Raw genomic sequence first — 19942 nt, 5'->3', positions numbered from 1 at the left:
CTCTAGGAAGCCATTTCCTTACATTCCAAGGTAGTCAAACTACCTTCCCCTCTCTCCCCTAAGGAAGATTTGTTTACCTTCCAAAGCCAAAGTTGGTGTTTCCCTCTTCCTCTCCATCTCTCTGGAGAGGATGACTGGCAGATAGGCAAGCAACCTGGAAAACTTAGTTTGGTATTCCTTTTCTGTGGTGCAATTCTACTCTACAGATAGGGTAACAATAGGCACTCACTTCATTGTCTCATGGAATCTGATGTCTGAGAACTGGCACTAAAATATTCTGTAATACATATGATCTGGCACTAAAATATTCTATAATACATATGATCCAGAGACATCAGGTTTCCTGTCCGTATATTTATGTATCTAATTATATCCTCTTTCTACCAATTCACAACAACTCACAAGCTTCAATCCTTCTAACACCTACTTCCACAAGCAATCTTAAGGTCTTTTTTAAGGTAAATTGTCATATGAATTGTAACAGTTATGTATTTCTTAACCATTTGATATAAAACTAAGCTGCCATTTTTATTGGGTTACTATCTTTTTTTTTTTATAACAGCAATTTTTGTGCTCCCTGATGTTTTTTTTAAAGCGTATATTATAATTCAAAAAATTCTTTATTAGTACAGAACAAAATAAGGACAATGACATGTAGAGGTTTCAGTATTAAAAAGAAAACTGTGAATTTCAAATGGATTTATTCATAATAACCTTATCTCTAAGTACTTGGGGAAACTCAAAATTGATCACACTAGTATATTCACTTCTCTATGCTTATTTTTAAAAATATATCAGTAGAGCAGTTTTTGAAGTTTGATTTTCTCTAATTATATCAGATTATAATTATTTTCATGGCTATAAAATGTTCTAAAAATCCACCAAAAATACCTCACCATTAGAAATTAAACTGTCATCTCGATCATTAATATCCTCTGAAATTTCATGCTTCTGAAGAGAATAATCAGATGAATTTTTACACTTTTGAAAATTGAAGTCAAGTTTCTTTTGTAGTATCCCACTTTCTGCTTTCATTTTCCTACAAATTTCCTCTTCATAGTTTTTTATGTCTCTGTTTGATGAATATACAATCCTAAAAGACAAAATTTTAAAAATATTAATTAAAATAAGGGTGAGTCTTAAAAAGAAAAAGCTAGTTTCCCAATATGATGCTTTCATATATTACATATATGTATATGTGTGTTATACATAATAAAATATACATATAATAATTATATATGTATTAAACATAACTTTAAAATCCTTTTAGTTCTGGAATAACTTTGGAAAGGTAAATCTAAAATATACAAAATTTGAAAAGTAGTCTATAAAATTTTTTAGTGTTAAATGTAATATACAATGCAAAAAAAATTAGATAACTTAGAGGAAATGAACAATTCCCAGAAAGATATAAATTACAATAGGGAAACTGCCCTCATCAATAATGTCTTTCCTCAGAGACTGGATTAGTTATCATGTGTGGGTTATTACAAAGCAAGCCTTGCACCTCCCTTCTTGACTCAACCTGAGTCAAGAAGAAACAGAATACCTGAGTAGACCTTTAAAAAATAAGGAGAAACAGAGCAGGGAGGAAGAGCAGGAAGAAAAGATTAACATTAAACAGAGACATGAGGTGGGAGGGAAAGGGAGAGAAAAGGGAAATTGCATGGTAATGGAGGGAGACCCTCATTGTTATACAAAATTACATATAAGAGGTTGTGAGGGGAATGGGAAAATAAACAAGGAGAGAAATGAATTACAGAAGATGGGGTAGAGAGAGAAGATGGGAGGGGAGGGGAGGGGGGATAGTAGAGGATAGGAAAGGTAGCAGAATACAACAGTTACTAATAGGGCATTATGTAAAAATGTGGATGTGTAACTGATGTGATTCTGCAATCTGTATTTGGGGTAAAATTGGGAGTTCATAACCAACTTGAATCTAATGTATGAAATATGATATATCAAGAGCTTTGTAATGTTTTGAACAACCAATAAAAATAAATAAATAAATAATAAAAAATAAATAAAATAAAAAATAAGGAGAATGAATTAGTAACCAAAAACTTCCACAAAAAAAAAACAAACAAAAAAAAAAAAAACCCAGGGCCATCTGGTTTCATTGGTAAATTCCCCCAAACATTTAATGAATTAACACTAATCAATCCTTCACAAACTTTTCCAAAAAAAACATGAGAGGAAAGAACATTTCCTAACTTGTTGTCTGAGGCCAGTATTACCTGAAAAAAGCCAGAAAAAGACATCAGAATGGGAAAATAAAACAAAAACAGACTCATATTCCTTACTGATAACACTGAAAAAGTCCTCAAAAAAAAAAAAAAAAAGCAAAGTGAATCCAGCAACTTATAAAAAGGATTCTGCACAAGGGCTGGGGATGTGGCTCAAGTGGTACTGCGCTCACCTGGCATGCACGTGGCACTGGGTTCGATCTTCAGCACCACATAAAAATAAAGATGTTGTGTCCACCGAAAACTAAAAAATAAATATCAAAAAAATTCTCTCTTTTAAAAAAAGAAAAAAAAGGATTCTGCACAATAACCAAGTGGGATTTATCTCAGGAAGTCAGAAGTGGTCAAGCACAGAAAATCAATGTTGTACATATAAGTAGAATAGAAGACCAAAACCACATAGAATTAACAGTCATCACTTGATGTTCACAGCCATAAATTTAAAGACTGACTGACAAACATGACTGACAAACATGGCTGTGTGTGTTTTTTCCAGCCACATTCAGCTGTGCGGAAGCAAGAGTGGAGTAGTCAAAAGGTTGGATATAAGATTTGCAGTTTTGACATGTAAATAAAACAAATTCCAATGGGACAAGGTATTCAGGCTGTATGTAAAGGGAGTGATATAATCACAGCCAAAGGGAATTTAAGACAAGACAGAAAAGAAATGAGAACATAAGAGAATCAGAGACTAAAAATGTGGCAAGATTAACTGCAGATCCTGGTGGAATTGATGAATACGATGGTCTGGATATGGTTTGTCCCCACCAAAACTCATGCTGAAATTTGATTCCCAATATGGCAGGTGGGGCCTTTGGAGGTAACTAGGTAATAGGGAAACTGCCCTCATCAATAATGTCTTTCCTCAGAGACTGGATTAGTTATCATGTGTGGGTTATTACAAAGCAAGCCTTGTACCTCCCTTTGGTCTCTCTCATACATGTGCCTCTCCTTGCCTGCACTCACTTCTCTTCCACTTTCTACCACAAGGCTCTCACTAGAAGTCAAGCAGATGCCAGCACCATGCTCTTGAACTTTCAAAACCATAAGCCAAATAAACCTCTTTTCTTTATAAATTTCCCAGTCTCAGGTATTCTGTAAGAGCAACAGAAAATGCACTAAAATAATGAATCATTACAGCTGGAGTCCTAAAAGGAGTAGGTTAGAAAGATAGGAGGTAGAAATTAGGGAGTGAGATGCTTAGAATAGAGATTATAGAGTCAGCTATTGGTAATGACATGAGTTACAATTTGACATGGTAGTGAATAGTTGAGGTATATGAATTCAGCTTGAATGACTATAGCTATCTTGAGTCATAAACTCATATCACTCCCAGAATAATCCTAGTCAGTTTTTCCTCTATAGTTCCCCAGCAAACTATAAATAAACAAAATTATTTGAGTGGGCCCTGGCTCCAAGGATGTTCCTAATTCTTTGATATTATCTTACGATAAACCAGGTATATTACAGCTAGAATGAAGTCACTTTTGTCCTAACCTAACCTCTCTTTCTGACCCAAACTGCAGGATTCCAACTGGTCTTGCTATTGCTATTTATCATGCTTCCATCAGTAAGTGCCTCAATAAATTGCACTCTGTACAATTCTAAGTCTATTTGCCTCTCTCTTTGGTTTCATGACACCTTGGAGCTGGTTCTCACACACTAACACTGGGTTGTGCTGGGAAATTAGGTAAAGAAGAAAACTGTAAGATAGCAATTAAGGGGACTGAGAGGCAAAGTTAGTGGAAGCATTATCTATGCAGCAATTGGAATTACCAAGAATTGTGTTATAGAGAAACTGACAAAAGTCAGTAGCCAAAAACTTTGAGGAATGAGGAGTATTGACCTGGAGGTCTATGGATGACCACCTAGTGGTATATGGACTAGTAAATGAGATTCAAAGACATGGAGTTTAGGAATAAGGGGGAAGAATGGTCTGAAGGCAGCAATGACATTCATATGTGGTTTAAACTGTACCAGGGATTTGGGGTTTGTTCAGGTATAGTGAGGCAGACAGATCAGGAAATTATTGCTACTGAAAAGATAATCTGTAATTTACAACTCTCAGAAGGTGGGGAGTGAACCATGCTATGCAGGGCCACATGGGAAAAAGCAACAGATTTGGTTAGGAGGGAGAAGGAACAGGAAAAAACAGACAAAGGCTTTTTTTTTTTTTGTCTTCCAGTACTGGGGATCAAACTCAGGCCCTCAAAAGCCATTATTGTGGTTTTCCTAGGAAGGAATGAGCAAGGTGAGGTGAGTAACTGAACAGGATTAGGATTACATAGTTAAATAATGTTGTCAAGCTTCTAGCTATATACAGGTAGAATTCCTCTACCCTGATCACCCCAGTTGTCTGATACCTGACCCTGGGGTGATCAGGGTAGAGGAATATTGTCTCCTGGAGTGTAAGAATTAGATGGAGGAAGGTGTATGGGTGGGTATATGGACTCAAGATTGTCTGATTTGCATATAAAAGATGTATTCACAGGCAAGTCATTTATTATCTCTAAGAACAAGTTAACTCTGGAAGGGGAATTCTTTCCCCAGTTAGTTTGTAAGACTCCAAATACCAAGGCATCAAGAATACATGGCTGAAAACAGGTGCACTGGCATAGGCCTGCAACTGAGTTGGGAGAATCACTTGAGCCCAGGAGTTTTTGGCCAGCTTGAGCAACATACTGAGGTCCTGTCTCAAAAATAAATAAAATACATGGCTGGAGGTGGTAGAGTGCAGACTTAACAGGCACAACGTGCTTGCTTCAATTCTCAGTACCCAAAGAAAAAAATACACAAGTTATAGTTAATACAAGGAAGACATATATTCTACCCATTTCCAGCCTGAGTAATAAAAGGAATGAAAAGAGAAAATAGCCACCACCTAAGAAAGCTGTCCTGTGTTGTTTTATGTGTTTATCTGATACTTTATTATAGCATCTTCCAGTTATTAATGTTAAACTGAAAATTCAAAGTCCTCCCTCATCTTTCCCTCTCATACATACAGACATAATAACAATGGTAAGTCTTCTGGGGAAATCAAAGAGTTTTATGATCTTCACTTGAATTTTAATCATGAAGTCATAAAGCAAGCACTATTTTCCACTGACATTTGAGCCTATCTGAAGTCACTGCATATAAAACAACTTTTCAAAAACTATATTTCATACTCTAATTCAAGTATACACGAAAGGAATTATTGTAGAATAAGTAGCAACATAAAAAATCTTTATTGATTCAAGAGAAAGGATATGAACTAAAGAAACTTACAAAGAACTGAATTTCATATAGCAAAAATTAAAAAATCTATTTTATCAGCTTTAACTAAAAGAAATTTAATATCTATTTTCCATTGTAATACTCTCCTTATGCACTATTTTAATGTAGTCAATTTTCAACACAATCTGCTAACAGAGAGCACATCACAAGCACTTTCTATGTATAAGATACTAGGTATCATTTGGATGTGCACATCAATGAGACAATCTATTCTCAAAGAGCTTACATAACCACAGACATACATGACTAACCTAATATAAAATAGAATACGATTAACTGCTTAAAATATAGCACTGTGAAATGCTATGAAGTACAAGGCCAGCTACTCCAACTTCCTTGTTTTAAATGAGAAAACTGAGGCTGAAAGAAATCAAACAAGATAATGCACAGCTAGAAGGAGGCAGATACTTATTTTGATGCCAAATCTAAGACTGACTTCACTCTCTTGTTCTACCTCTAATTTAATCTTTTTCCCCATCACTTTTAATGTAATAAAGAATAACACTGATTTCTCTCTCTCTAATGTAGAAAAATTTAAGCTATTTCCAGGATCTTCACTGACTGACTAATTTGATTTTTTACAGTACTAAGATTTAACCGCAGGGGTACTCTACCTCTGAACTACATCCCCAGCCCTTTTATTTTTTATTGTGAGACAGAATCTTGCTAAATTGCTGAGGCTGGCCTTGATTTTGTGATCCTCTTGCCTCAGGGTGCTAAAGTAGCTGGGATTACAGAAATGTACCACTGCTCCTGGCTCAGGATCTTCTTTTAAACATGCACTTAATAGCTGCAGAAAAGCATAATTTCAAAGTGCTACTAATATGAACAAATTTATTAAAATTTGTACAGTGTGCAATGTAAGGTGGCACACACCTGTAATTCCAGTGACTTGGGAGGCTGAGGCAGGTGAATTGCAAGTTCAAGGCCAACTTAGGCAAATTAGCAAGATCTCATTCTCAAAATACAAAGAACTAGAGATAAAGCTCAGTGGTAAAGTGCCCCTGTATTCAATCCCCAGTACTACCAAAAAAGAAAAAAAAATTGTTCAGTGCTTATTAAATATCAGGTTACTGTGCTAAGTGCTTTACAATTATTTCACTTAAACCTCACAATAACTCTATGAGGTAGATATTATTATTATGGCCATTTTTAGATGAGAAAACTAATGGTAACTGATTAGTACAAGTTTATACACTTAGAAACGGTAGACCTGGATTGACTACAAAGCCTGTTTTCATAAGAACTCCACTGTACCATCTACTAGGGGGAAAAAATTATTTATTTATTTATTTATTTATGGTGCTGGGGATTAAACCCAGCACCTTGTACATGGGAGGCAAGCACTGAGCTATATCCTCAGCACCCCCAAAGGTATATGTTTTAAAATTGATATTTAGAACTCTCAATGAAAGGCCTGTGGTCTACACTGGAAAATAATAATTTTCTAAATAACACTTAAAATATCTGTTTAAATTATAGTATATCATGCTGTTCTAAAAAACAAGAAAAATCAAAGGTAGGCAATTTCCAAATTTTCCATTTTGCTTATAGGAGCTTCATATAACTCAAAAAAAAGAAAAAAAAAAAAAAAACACGGGCTGGGGATGTGGCTCAAGTGGTAGCGCGCTCGCCTAGCATGTATGAGGCACTGGGTTTGATCCTAAGCACCACATAAAAAAATAAAAATAAAGATATTGTGTTCATCTAAAACTGAAAAATAAATATTTAAAAAAAAACAGATGACTCTACCAACTGGCAGAACATATAATGAAGAATAGGCCAAATCACACACATATAGTTAAAATTTAATGATCCAAAGACAATTTTCTACACTAAAGTCAATGTGATTCTGATTACAAGCAAAAGGCATATCAGAAAATATGATGCAGGACATAAAGACACAATAATCCACCTTTATTTCTCAGAAAAGCAAAAACTGACCATTGATACTGGCATAATGACAGATATACATACCAATGGAATAGATTTGAAATTAACCCTTATATTTATGAGTGTATCAGTCAGCTCAGGTTACCATAACAAAATACCATAAATTATGTGGCTTAAATAATTGAAATTTATTTCACATAGTTTTGATGTCCAGAAGTCTAAGATCTGAGTGCCAGTATGGTTGGGTTCTGGTAAAGACCCTCTTTGTGGCTTCCAGACATCACCATTTCACTGTGTCTTCAGAGAGTGGTGACAGAAGGAGAGCACAAGCTCTCTGGTCTCTCTTCTTATGAGGTCACTAATCTTATGAGGACCCCACCTTCATGAAATTACCTAAATCTAATTACCAAAGGCCTTATCTTCAACTATCATCATATAAGGGTTAGAACCTTATCGTCAACTATCATCATATTAGGGTTAGAACTTCAACATAAAATTTTAGAGGAAGAGAATTCAATCCAGAGCAATGTACAACTGGTTTTCAACAAGGGTGTATAAATGTTCCAGTGGTAAAAGAGTTACTTCAAAAAATGGTGCTGAAACAACTTTGGATAAAGTAGGACATAATTCCTTACATCACACAAAAAAATTAACTCAAAATGGATCTTAGACCATGTAAGAGCCAAAAGTATAAAACCATAAAATCCTTAGAAGAAAATATAAGTAAATCTTTATAGTAGGCACAGTGGCAAGTCCTGTAGTCCCAGCTACTCCAGAGGTTCGGGCAAGAGGATTGCAAGTTCAAGGGCAGCCTCAGCAATTTAGTAAGACCCTGTCTCAAAATTTAAAAATAAAAATAAAAATAAAAATGGCTGAAAGTGAAGCTCAGTGGTAGAATGTCCTTGAATTCAATGCCCAATACAAAAAAAAAAAAATTAAACTTTCATGTCACAAATGGCACCATCAAGAAAGTGAAAAGACAACCTACAAAATGAAAGAAAATATTTGCAAATCATATATCTGGTAAGAGTCTAATATTCTAGAATATGAGGAATATTCAGTAAAATTATGACAAATAACACAATTTAAAAAATGGCAAAGAACTTTAACAGTCCCAAAAAAAGATATTAAAATGGCAAATAAGTATATAAAATATGCTTAACATTAGGGAAACACAAATGGAAACCACAATGTGATACTAGTTCATATCTACTAGGATAACTATAATAAAAGACAGAGGTATAAATGTTGCTGAGAATATGGAGAAATTCACTCTCATCTACTGACAATGGGAATGTAAAATGGTATAGCCATTTTAGAAAAGTCTGGGAATTCCTCAATGGATTAAATATAGACTTACCATATGACCTACCAAATTTCACTCCTACATATTTACCCACAAGTAATGAAAACATAAATTCACACAAAATCTTGTACATAAAGGTTCATGGCAGCATTATTCATAATAGCCAAAAAAAAAAATTAAATGACCATCAACTGATAAATGGATAAATAAAATGTGATATACAACTGAATATTATTCAATAATAAAAAGAAATGAAGTACAGAAAGGGATTAAGTTAAATTAGTTTCTCTCATTATTTAGTTGATGAGAATTTTCTAAGTTCATCAAACACACGAATCTCCCAAATACTATAAAGTTTAACTGATGATCTATTTTCAAAAATTTTGACCACATAAAGCTGCTATGGTCTTAATGCTTATGTTCTCCAAATTCTACGTTGAAACTTAATTCAATGTGGTGGTATTAAAAGGTGGGACAATTGAATGATTATTAGGCCTTGAGGGCTCCAACCTATGAATGGTATTAATGCCCTTTTAAGAGACCTGAGGGAGTTTGTCCATAACAACTGCCATGTGAAGGCATAAAGGAGGTGCCATCTATATGGAAGTAGCCTTCATCAAACACAAAATCTGTTGGAACCTTTATCTAGAACTTCCCAAAATACAGAACTGTAGTGATTAATTTCTGTTGTTTATAAGTTACCAGAACTAAGGTACTTCCTTTTTTAGAAGTTCAAATGAACTAAGACATAAGCCATGAGAATAAAAACAGTTATGATCTAATATATTTTATAAACTATTTATTTAAAGTTTTATTTTAAAAAAATTTATATTTTTTTAGCTGTAGTTGTAGCTGTGGTGCTGAGGATTGAACCCAGCGTCTCACACATGCTAGGCGAGTGTTCTATTACTGAGCCACGACCCCCGCCCCTATTTAATAAATCAGTATGTGCCAATGGTTCTCAATAGCCACACACACCTAACTCCCAGAGGACATATAGCAAAGTCTGAAGACGGCACAACTAACATCATAAAATGCACAGCACTGCCCCCACAACAAAAAAAAAGTATCTAAACCAAAATGTCAATGGTGTCACCCTAGCATAGAATAATTCATTCAAATTATCAGAGAGCACACCATTCATTTCTTCTCTCCTAAGATCAGTCTTTTGTGTGTATGTGTGTGTGTGCATATGTATATATATATATGTATATATATATGTGTGTGTGTGTGTGTGTGCGCGCGCGCATGTGTATGTGTTAGAGATCAAACCTAGGCCTTTGTACATGCTAAGCACACACTCTACCACTGAGCAACAACTGGAGGCCAGGATCAGTCTTAAATCTGTACTGAGCTTCTACTAATAATTAGCCTATGATATTAATAGATTCTACTAATACTAATTACTATGGTAATTTATAATTCAAATTAATAGATTTTCCTTTCCAGGTTATTAAAGAGATGAAAATAAATGAAATGAAAACATACACACACTATACATGCTTAAAAATACCAATTATTTATTAGAATTAAATGTAATAGGAAAAAAGAGCACTTACTGTAAAAATGTTCTAAATTCTAAAGCTTCAACATTCTCCACAGGAATAGGCTCATGATTTGTTATACTGTCTGATGTCTGTCCAATAATATGGAAATAGAAGTCAGGAACCCTTACTAAAAGGACTGCTTTGTGTGCTTTGAACAAAGTATAATCTGTAGAGAAAGTAACATCTGTATGGATTTCTTCCCTTAAAAGCCTATAAGGAATAAAATAGAATCATAGTTTAATTAGTGATGCTAAGAAATATAGAATTTTTATAAAGCAGATTTAAAAATAACATAATTTTAAAATGTACAGGAAACAAAATAAGTTAATAGTAAAAATAGGTTTGTTCTAACTTCATTCCAAAGAACACTACTTAATATTGGCTTAGAATCTAATGTTCTAAGAATTTATAGTAAAAACAAAGGCAATTTCACTAAAAGAATAAGACCATTTTTTCCAAAATGTATTTTAATTAATTCCTTCTAATAATAAAATTTATTTTATACTTACGTTGTCTTTCATATGTAATGTACCTCCTTTAGATTTTTTTTTGAAACACAGAACACAAAGTTAATATGGTTGCTGACTATTAAGAAGAATAAACTTTTTAAAAATCTTACCAAAATTGAAGCAAAAAAAGTCAATGGCCAATAACACCAACAAATCAAACATAACAATAGACAATTCAGGTTAGAAACTGGTACACTTTGTTCTGATTGTTAATTACCAAGTCTGACATGCAAGCTTGGATGTCAAGAATGTGACATTTAGGCCCTTTTCCATCCACCCAAATAGAATTAGTCATGCTGTAATCTATTTTTAAAATTATGAACTCAGGGGTAAACCCATTCAAATCCCTTTACTAGTATAGAGACATAATTATGATAAAGCCTATTGATTTCATTCATACAGAAAGTAATGGAAGAACAGAAATAAAAAATTGAAACTTTTTAATCTTTTGTCTTTTTGCAGTAACCATTATACTTACACTCTAAATATGAAACAATACTTGATTTCACTATAGCAATATAATTGTCAAGGTATGTATTCTCAGAAGACTTCTGTATTGCAAGATATAATTGACAATCACACTAGTACACTATAGACTATACAAATAATGGGTAAAGATATCCATCTTGGAAAGTTGCCAATGACACTCATCCTCCCTCAAGAGCAAGCAAATGGCTTCTTCCTCTAATCCCATTACATTCAGTACATACCTTTATTACAGCACTTCTGCCATTGCATCATTATTTTTATGTGTGTTCTCCCTATTAGACAATGAACTCCCCAAGGATAAAAACTGTATATCTTCAGTATACAGCAAGAGTTCAATATCTGTTTATTAAAAGATCCTATTTTACCCTAAACAAAACAATTTTTTTTCTTTTTTTAATAAGTTGTTCAAAACATTACAAAGCTCTTGACATATCATATTTCATACATTTCAAAACAAATATTTCAGAGCACAAAAGCTTTCAAAATCTTGAAAATAATAAGCAAACATGTCTTATTTTGATCAATATTTTCATCATATTATTTTCCTAAGTAATTTTAAAGTTATACAAATGTGCTGTCCTTTCAAACTTTAATTAAAAAACTCAAATTGTACACTCAATTTGTTCCTTTCTCCCACCCATTTTCTCCCTTCTTCAAGTGAATAAGGAAGCACTGCAGCTGGTAGCCAAACCACCATCACTAGGGAATCTCCTGTTTGTAAGAGATACTCCTGAGTATTTGTTAAATGAAAGAAAAATGTTGTGTTAAAATTTATTAGTGTGGGAGCTGGGGCTGTAGCTCAGTGGTAGAGCACCTGCCTGATATGTGTGAGGCCCTGGGTTCGATCCTCAACACAACATAGAAATAAATAAATATTTAAAAATTATTAATGTGGAAATATAGTGCTTTTTATTTTATAAAACCACTTGTATCTATTGTGAGTATATCCTGTAACCATTATAACTAACAAATTCTGACTCAGATTGGCTTGAACATGAAGAGGGGTTACTGACTTAAGTAACAGTAAAGCCTAGAGGGCGGGCAGACTGAAGCAAAAGCAAAAGCTCAAGATTGTCAAGACCCAGCTTCTTTCCGCCTCATTTCTTTGCTAACTACTGTATTAACCTGTCTTAGTTCACTTTATACTGCTATAACAGAATACCAAAAATTTAATGGATTACAGTTCTATAGGCTGGCAAGTCCAATATCAAGGTGCCAACGCCTGGCAAGGGCTTCCTCGACTCATTATTACATGGTGGAAGGCAAGAGGGCAGGAAGAATTAAGAGGAGGGAAAATTCTTTTATAAGAACATAAGTCCTCATAACCTATGAGGATGGTACCCTCATGGCCTTTATTGCCACTTAAGGGTCCCACCTCTCAATACTACTACAATGGCAGTTAAATTTCAACTTGAATTTTGGAGGGGACAAATAGTTGAATCATAGAATTGTCTAACTAAAACATTTTAGACTGCTGCTAAAAATCCCAGTTATCACTAAACCATAATACCTGCCCTCAAGGAATTTATAGTATAGTAGGGAAACCAGTCCTGAAATTATTCAGAGTGTGATACACTCAATAGCACAATTTTTTTTCAAGTACAGACTAAGACCTCATAGAGAAATAAAGGAAAGTAGGAGGGAGTTCCTGGGCTCCACAATCCTTACAAAGTTAAGTGTGAGCATGGAATTACAACATGGTCTGCATAGAGTACTGAGAAGGTTAAAGGTGATGGATGAAGCTGAGGGACAAGGATGAATAAGAGAGACAAACAGCTTAACTATATTCTTCAGTTGAAGGGGAGTCACCAAATAGTTTGAAACATAGGCAAGTTTATTTTTCAAAATATTACCTGTTAGCCAGGCATGGTGGCACATACCTATAATCCCAATAACTCAGGAGGGAAATGCAAATTTATGGCCAATCTCAGCAATTTAGCAAGACCCTATCTCAAAATAAAAAATAAAAAGCACTGGGTATGTACCTCCGTGGTAGAGTACACTGGGCTAAATCCCCAGTATAGCCCCCAACCAAATCACGTGTTAGTTGTGTAATGAAAGAGTTAGAAGAAAATGAGAATGAAGATGAGACAACTATTAAACAGCAGGAAGATGACGTAAAGAATTGGAGCCAGGGGAGGATCAGTGGTTGAGAAAGAGGGATTAGAGGGGCTGGGGCTGTGGCTCAGCAGTAGAGTGCTCACCTAGCCCAGGTGAGGCACTGGGTTCAATCCTTAGCACCATATAAAAATGAATAAATAAATTAAAGATACAACTAAACTACAACTAAAAAATAAATATTAAAAAATATTTTTAAAAAAGAAAGAGGGGTTAGAATTAATAAAGTTGGCAGGAGTTAGCAACTGGATCTAGAAGGCAAAATGAAGGGATTAACCCTTGGTCTGAGTAACTGGGTGCTGGTGATATCAGCAATCATTAATCTGTATTTGCTAGTGCACGTTCCATCTTAACTCCAGATGTATTTCCAATTGTCTCTGAATACAGAGCTTCCCAAGCATTCATTATACACCTCCATTTCAAATGTCCTAAGATTTGGGGCCATCTTCCATTCTTCCCTTCCCTAGTTACCCAATATGTAATCAGTCACCTGTTATTTATCACTTGACTACTATAAAATCTCACTAGTCAGTTTCCAATTTCTTTTTTCAAATTCAAAATCTAAATATTTTAATTCCTATTTTTAAAATACCACTTCCTCCAGAATACATTACAAACATTTCCCTGGTAGAAGAAAGCCTCTTATCCAGTGACTCTGGAGGCTGAGGCAGGAGACCTCATAAGTTCAAGGTCAGCATGGGTAACTTAGCAAGACCCTGTCTCAAAATAAAAAATAAAAGAATGGGGATCTAATTCAGTGGTAGAGTGCCCCTAGGTTCAATCCCAGTACCACAAAAAAGAAAAAAAAAAATGAGAGAGAGAGAGAGAGAGGGAGAAAGACAAAGAGAGACTCTGTTATCAAGTCTTAGAGTATCTACTTGCCTTCCTATGTTGTCATTTTGATCATCTGCCATATTCTAATAAAGTGACAAACTCATTAATTATATGTGAACTGGTATGGACCACATGCCCTCATGTCCTAATCACATCTGAATAGATGAAGGACTGAGCCAAAGTTAGCCTTCAGCCAATGTGGTAGTCAAGCAAGACAATGCCAGCAGAAGGGACCCTGCTTAGATGCCATCAGTTGATGGGACCAACCAATGGCATTTAAGAGCATTCTGAAGCAAATCAATGGTATAGTAAGAAAAAGAAATGGTGAGGAGAGAAGCAAATATGATGAAACAAAGTTACTAGAAGATCAGTTTCTAAAGCTACTGTAGAGAAGGCAGACTGCCTGGGTTTATGTTATGGCTCATATTCTGCCCATGTGATCCTGGGCAAGTCACTTTAAAGATTCTGGAGGCAGACTTCCAAGGTTCTTATTCTATTACTTTTTCTATAAAGTTCATACAATGTGTCTTTAATTTTTTAAATGAGAATGATAACAGGACTTACTTCACTGTGATTCATGAGAAAAATAAATAAAACATTACACGTAAGCCCAGTATCTAGTTAGTAGTAGGATGGTAATACATATTAGCTTTTTCTTATAAAACTGTCCCAAACAATGGTCTATGAATTTATATGGTCTTATTATGCAGTTATTGTCATATCCCAAGCAACTTTCCAGTTCTGCATCTAATCTTTTTTTTTTTTTAACTGCTGAAACTATTTCCTGTTTTTCTTCACTTCTCCACATTATCTCATTGGCTCAGGTAACCTAGAATCTAATATAACTTGCTTTCACAAATAAATCAAGTTCTTTCAAATCTCTGTCTGTGTAAGACACATCCACCATGTTTAAACATCCTCTAGTTCTTTCTTCCCAATCTTTATTTCAATTCTTAATCCCCAAGAGCTCACTCAAATTTATCACCCTATAAATCCTTCCTCAACCTACTTCCACCACCACTTTTGTTTAGTCATCTCTCTCTCACTAAAGTGTAAGCACAAACACCAGAGCAATGTCTTAATCTTTGATTCCTCATGACCTAGTACAGGACTGGATATATGAGTGGAACTAGATGTTACATTAATATTTGTAGAATAAATCAGTGATATTGCTGTGCTTGGGGAAGATTAACTTAGCATGTAAGGTGGTTAGGTAAGTATATGAAGTTTTTCAATGTTGTTTAAAAAAATACTGTCACATCTATTTTTCTTTGCTTATAATTGGAACTTGGGAGTTTAGAGTCCTATTCTCAATTCCATTAGGATGAAGACAAACTGTTCACCAACTACACTTTTGGGGGTGGGGGTTATCAGGGATTGAACTCAGTGGCACCCAATCACTGAACCACATCCCCAGCCCTTTCTATATTTTATTTAGAGACAGGATTTCACTAAGTTGCTAAGGCCCCCATAAGTTGTTGAGGCTGGCTTTGAACCTATGATCCTCCTGTCTCAGCCTCCCCAGCGGCTGGGATTAAAAACGTGCACCACCATACCTGGCACCTCATTTCTTTTATCTAATTTAGATGTGTTACCTTTCTTAAATTCATGACACTTCAAGGCTCACAAAACAGCCAGACAAATAAAGCCACTAAAAAGAGGGAGAATCTCATCCTTAGTTATCCTTAGGAAGAGAACAGCTTCATTCTTATTTTTTCCTCTTTTATATCAGTCCCCCACTGGCGGATACAAAGTAGTATCCCTGGTAGATAGGCCAAAATTAAAGGGATTTTTTTTTCTTTAATAAAATTCCAATTCTTGCCATAGGAAATCTTTAGTGTGAACGAGTTTCTTTCAGAAAGCACTTTTTAAATGTAGAATGGTGCACAATTGCTAGTTATTATTAGTAATTCTGTGTACTCTGGTTCAGTGGTCCTCAAAGTAGGACTGCAACCAAGAGAATGAGCAGCACCTGGTCCTTATCAGAACTATAAAACCTTGGGGCCCCGGTCCCAGACCAACTGAATCAGAACTTTGGGCTGGGACCCAGTCAACCTGTTTTAACAAGCCCCTCAGGTGATTCTGATGCACACTTAAGTTCAAGAAACAATGTTTTAAAGGTAATGGAGATTAGCTGAATTAATTTTCTTTATAAAGAGAGATGACTTTAAATGGGTTCTTTACAGATTAAGGAAGATATTCACAGGCCTAGCTTCGGGACAACCCTTCATTTTCTTGGGTCCTCCTGGGAGATGGGAGTTGGTAGGAACCATAGAGTGTTCTAGGTGGAGAGGGAAAGCCAGGTTGCAATCAGGAAGTATTTCTATATAAGCATTCCTGGTAAACCTTTTAAAAGAGAGCTCCAGCAGAGCTCACAGAAAAGGGCAAATCCAAGTCTCCAGTAATTTGTTCTATCTTTCCTCAATACAATACAAATATGCCTAATTTCAACTACTTTCTTAAATTAAAAAAAAAAAAATTGTATGTCTCTTAACAGGAATCCACCCCGACCTCAGTGATTTGTCTTCAACACAATAGAGCCTGCCCCTTGTTAGAATATTTTAGCACAAACGGGTGCTGCATATGACCACAATTTTGCTTTTCCTTTGAATGTGGTCAGTGGTGTCTGAAATGCTGAGACTGGTTATCTGGGTGTCGGAGGAGTGGAGACACTGGAGAACATCCGCAGTTGCCGGAGTCGAGGGGAACAAGGTAAGGAGGGATGTGGGAGACCGAGTTGGGCGAAGGTGGACACTGAAGTAACTGATGCAGCCAGAGTTCCCGCCTCCTCCTACCTGAGCATATCCTGGCTGAGCTGCTCCGACACCGTCGCCTTCAGCCGGCGCCGTTCACAGAGCCCCTTCCTTTGCAACCCTTTACTGCAAACTCCAGGGGACCCCAGAAGTGCCACGGGGACCGTGGCGCCCTCCTCACAGCGGGCCATAACCTACTGAGGTGCTGCGGCAGACACAGTACTGGGCCTCACTCGCCCCGCCCTGGAGGAAAAAGGGGGCGTTTCCGACAGAACGCTCCACTAGACCCGAATCCGCCCCCTAAGGAAAAAGGTTGACGCCCCTCTTCTGTTTGCCTACGGTCTCTTATAGCTGTCGGACCGCCCTCGGGGCGATTTCGCAGGCCCAGGACGGCACGTGACCCCTGTGGGCGTGCGCAGGCGTAGTAGCTCTGTTTACCTCAGCTTGCGGGCGCCTACCCGGTATTGCCAGCTAACTGGCGGTCCTGCAGGACCGGGCTTGGCGGACCTGTCTGTCCCTCGTCTTTGCTTTGCGGTTAGTGTCAACCATTCATTTTAATAAACACGTTTTTTAGAACTAAATTCAAACCAATACGATCAGCCTTTGTATGCTGTGTCGTCCTGACATGTCTGCGTTTTTTTCTTTTCCCCATGAAAAACTGATACATATGACGGTTCCAGTAGCGAGTCTCACCCCCTCTCTTACCTGCTTCTCAGCCCTGAAGAATAAATACTTTGGGCAAGAAAAATTGGGAGTAGAGGAACAAATTACTAAACTCTGCCGCAAAAATAATCCTGAGTCCAATACAAAGGGTATTTACAGGGTCTCCAAGATTCCGTCCTTTTCTGATCCAAGGAGTGATTCATGTAACTGTTCTTGGATTTGAGCTGAGAAAGGTCAAATTTTATTACATGATTTTGCGTATAAATCCCAAAATTTTATGATCAGGAAGGTAGAATAAAAGTAAGTTGAGAGGGACAGAGGCTTCCATTGAGTAGAGAAGTGGGTGGAGGAGCTCTAGAATTTTGAAGACAGTGCTTCACTTGAAAGTTTCAGTACTTTTTATTTGATCACTTGCTGGAAAAAAAAAAAAAAGCTTGTTAGTTCTGCTTTATTGACAAGTTCTGCATACACTGGAGAGTAACAATTGCTTAGAAAATATATGGACTTTGTAACATAAGATTGACCCAGAGGTAGTCATTTCTCCAAATGCCCCCTTTCAGATACTCACTCAGAAACCTGACATTTTAATCTGAATGCTTATTGTGTGATGAAAACATTCTTGTTGCTTTATTTTGTATTAACTCAGTCCTTACGTTAACTGTCTAGATAGGTACTTCCCTGAACCCTAATTTACAGATGAGGGAAACAGAGAGGATAGGTAACTTGACCACGATCACACAACAAGCTTGAAAATAAAAAACCATCTTTACCTTTTGATTGATGAATTTAGTCAACTTACATTTACTGTTGGTGGGAATATAAATTGTTGCAGACATTATGAAAAACAGTACAGCGAGTCCTCAAAAATTTAAAAATAGAACTACCATATGATCCAGCAATCTCTCTTCTGGATGTATATGGAAAAGAAATGAAATCAGCACCTCAGAGAGAAACCTGCCCTCCCATGTTCATTGTAGCATTATTCAAATTATTTAAAAGTTAATTATGTGAAATAATATAATAATTGACTTGACTGATTATTTTACGGTATCAAAACATCATGTTGTACACTTTAAATTAAACCAGGCTGTCTAGTGTCAGGATCTTTCCCTTCAAAACTGTGCCTCTTTATCAGAGTTATTGATGCCTCTTTATCAGCTGGTGAAGTAAAAACTAGGCTATTCTCTGGTTGGGAATAAATTTTTGGACATGTAATTTAACCTGAGGCAGCTTAGGCAACTGACTATGTAAAGTGATTAAAGAATAAATGCCCCTTAAGAGAGGGGGGGCAGGAAGGCACAAGGAGCTGGGGGTATAGCTCAGTGGTAGTGCTTAGTATGTGTGAGGCCCCAGGTTTTTTTTTTTTTTTTAAAGTCCTATCATTGATGCTTCACATTCTACTAGGAGATACTTCTTAAAGCTTCTCCCCCCAACACCAATACTTTTTTCCTTGTGGTGCTGGGGATCAATCCCAGGGCCTTGTGCATGATAGCCAAGTGATTTATAACTAAGTTACTCCTTTAGGTCCTTAAAGTATGAATTCTGTTTTAATCAATTCATGGCTATAGTCACTTATCCCTAGAGTGAGTTTATCAATCTTTTTACTGTTTCTAGAGTCTTCCCTATGTATATGTTTTGTGTTAAGACGCAGACATTCAAATCATAATATAGAATCTAGAGTAAACTGTTCATTAGCTGCATGACATAAACTGCTGGTCTAGTATTCTAAATATATTGAACTCTAGTGTATTAAGCCTCAGTTTCCCTATAATTGGGACAAGAGTATTTCATGTGGTAGTAGGAAAGACAAAATGTAAAATCTTGCCACATATGTATTGATAAATTATGATTTAGTTTTACAAGGCAGTTTTGAAGGGTGTCCTTAGAGTTTACATTTCCCCCTACATTGTCTTAGATTCAAATAAGTAATCTCATTTTGCTAAGTTGGCATTTGTTTCCTCTTAGCAATTAAGCTTTACTAGCTCCACTGGCTATTTTGGGTTTGTGAAGGTGATGGTGATGATGACCACTGAAGGTCTTCATTCATAGGAAGTAATACTTTTGATTTCTTACTGCCATCTTATTTAAAAATATACAATGAAACTACACTGATATTCCATCTCACTCCAGTCAGAATGGCAATTATCAAGAATACTAGTAACTATAAATGTTGGCAAGGATGTGGGGGAAAAGGTACACTCATACATTGCTGTTGGGACCGTAAATTGATGTAACCACTCTGGAAAGCAGTATGGAGAGTCCTCAGAAAACTGGGAATGGAACCACCATTTGACCCAGTTATCCCATT

The 19942-nt window shown here is 36.1% G+C and overlaps 1 protein-coding gene across 1 annotated transcript in view; it reads right to left on the bottom strand.

Annotated features, from left to right (window-relative positions):
• Btbd8 (BTB domain containing 8) overlaps positions 1-17259 on the bottom strand; it is an 83426-nt gene extending 66167 nt beyond the window's left edge. Inside the window, exons 1-3 of the mRNA XM_027935262.3 lie at positions 17014-17259; positions 10281-10478; positions 897-1093 (exon numbers count right to left, since the gene is read on the bottom strand). Of these exons, the coding sequence (XP_027791063.3) occupies positions 897-1093; positions 10281-10478; positions 17014-17162 (544 nt within the window). The 5' untranslated portion in view covers positions 17163-17259. The remainder of the gene's footprint in view (positions 1-896; positions 1094-10280; positions 10479-17013) is intronic.
• Positions 17260-19942: the final 2683 nt, after the last annotated feature.

The sequence above is a fragment of the Marmota flaviventris genome, chromosome 10 (genome assembly GCF_047511675.1).
Source record: "Marmota flaviventris isolate mMarFla1 chromosome 10, mMarFla1.hap1, whole genome shotgun sequence".
Taxonomy (NCBI): Eukaryota; Metazoa; Chordata; class Mammalia; order Rodentia; family Sciuridae; genus Marmota; species Marmota flaviventris.
This window is presented reverse-complemented; position numbering and strand designations above follow the sequence as displayed.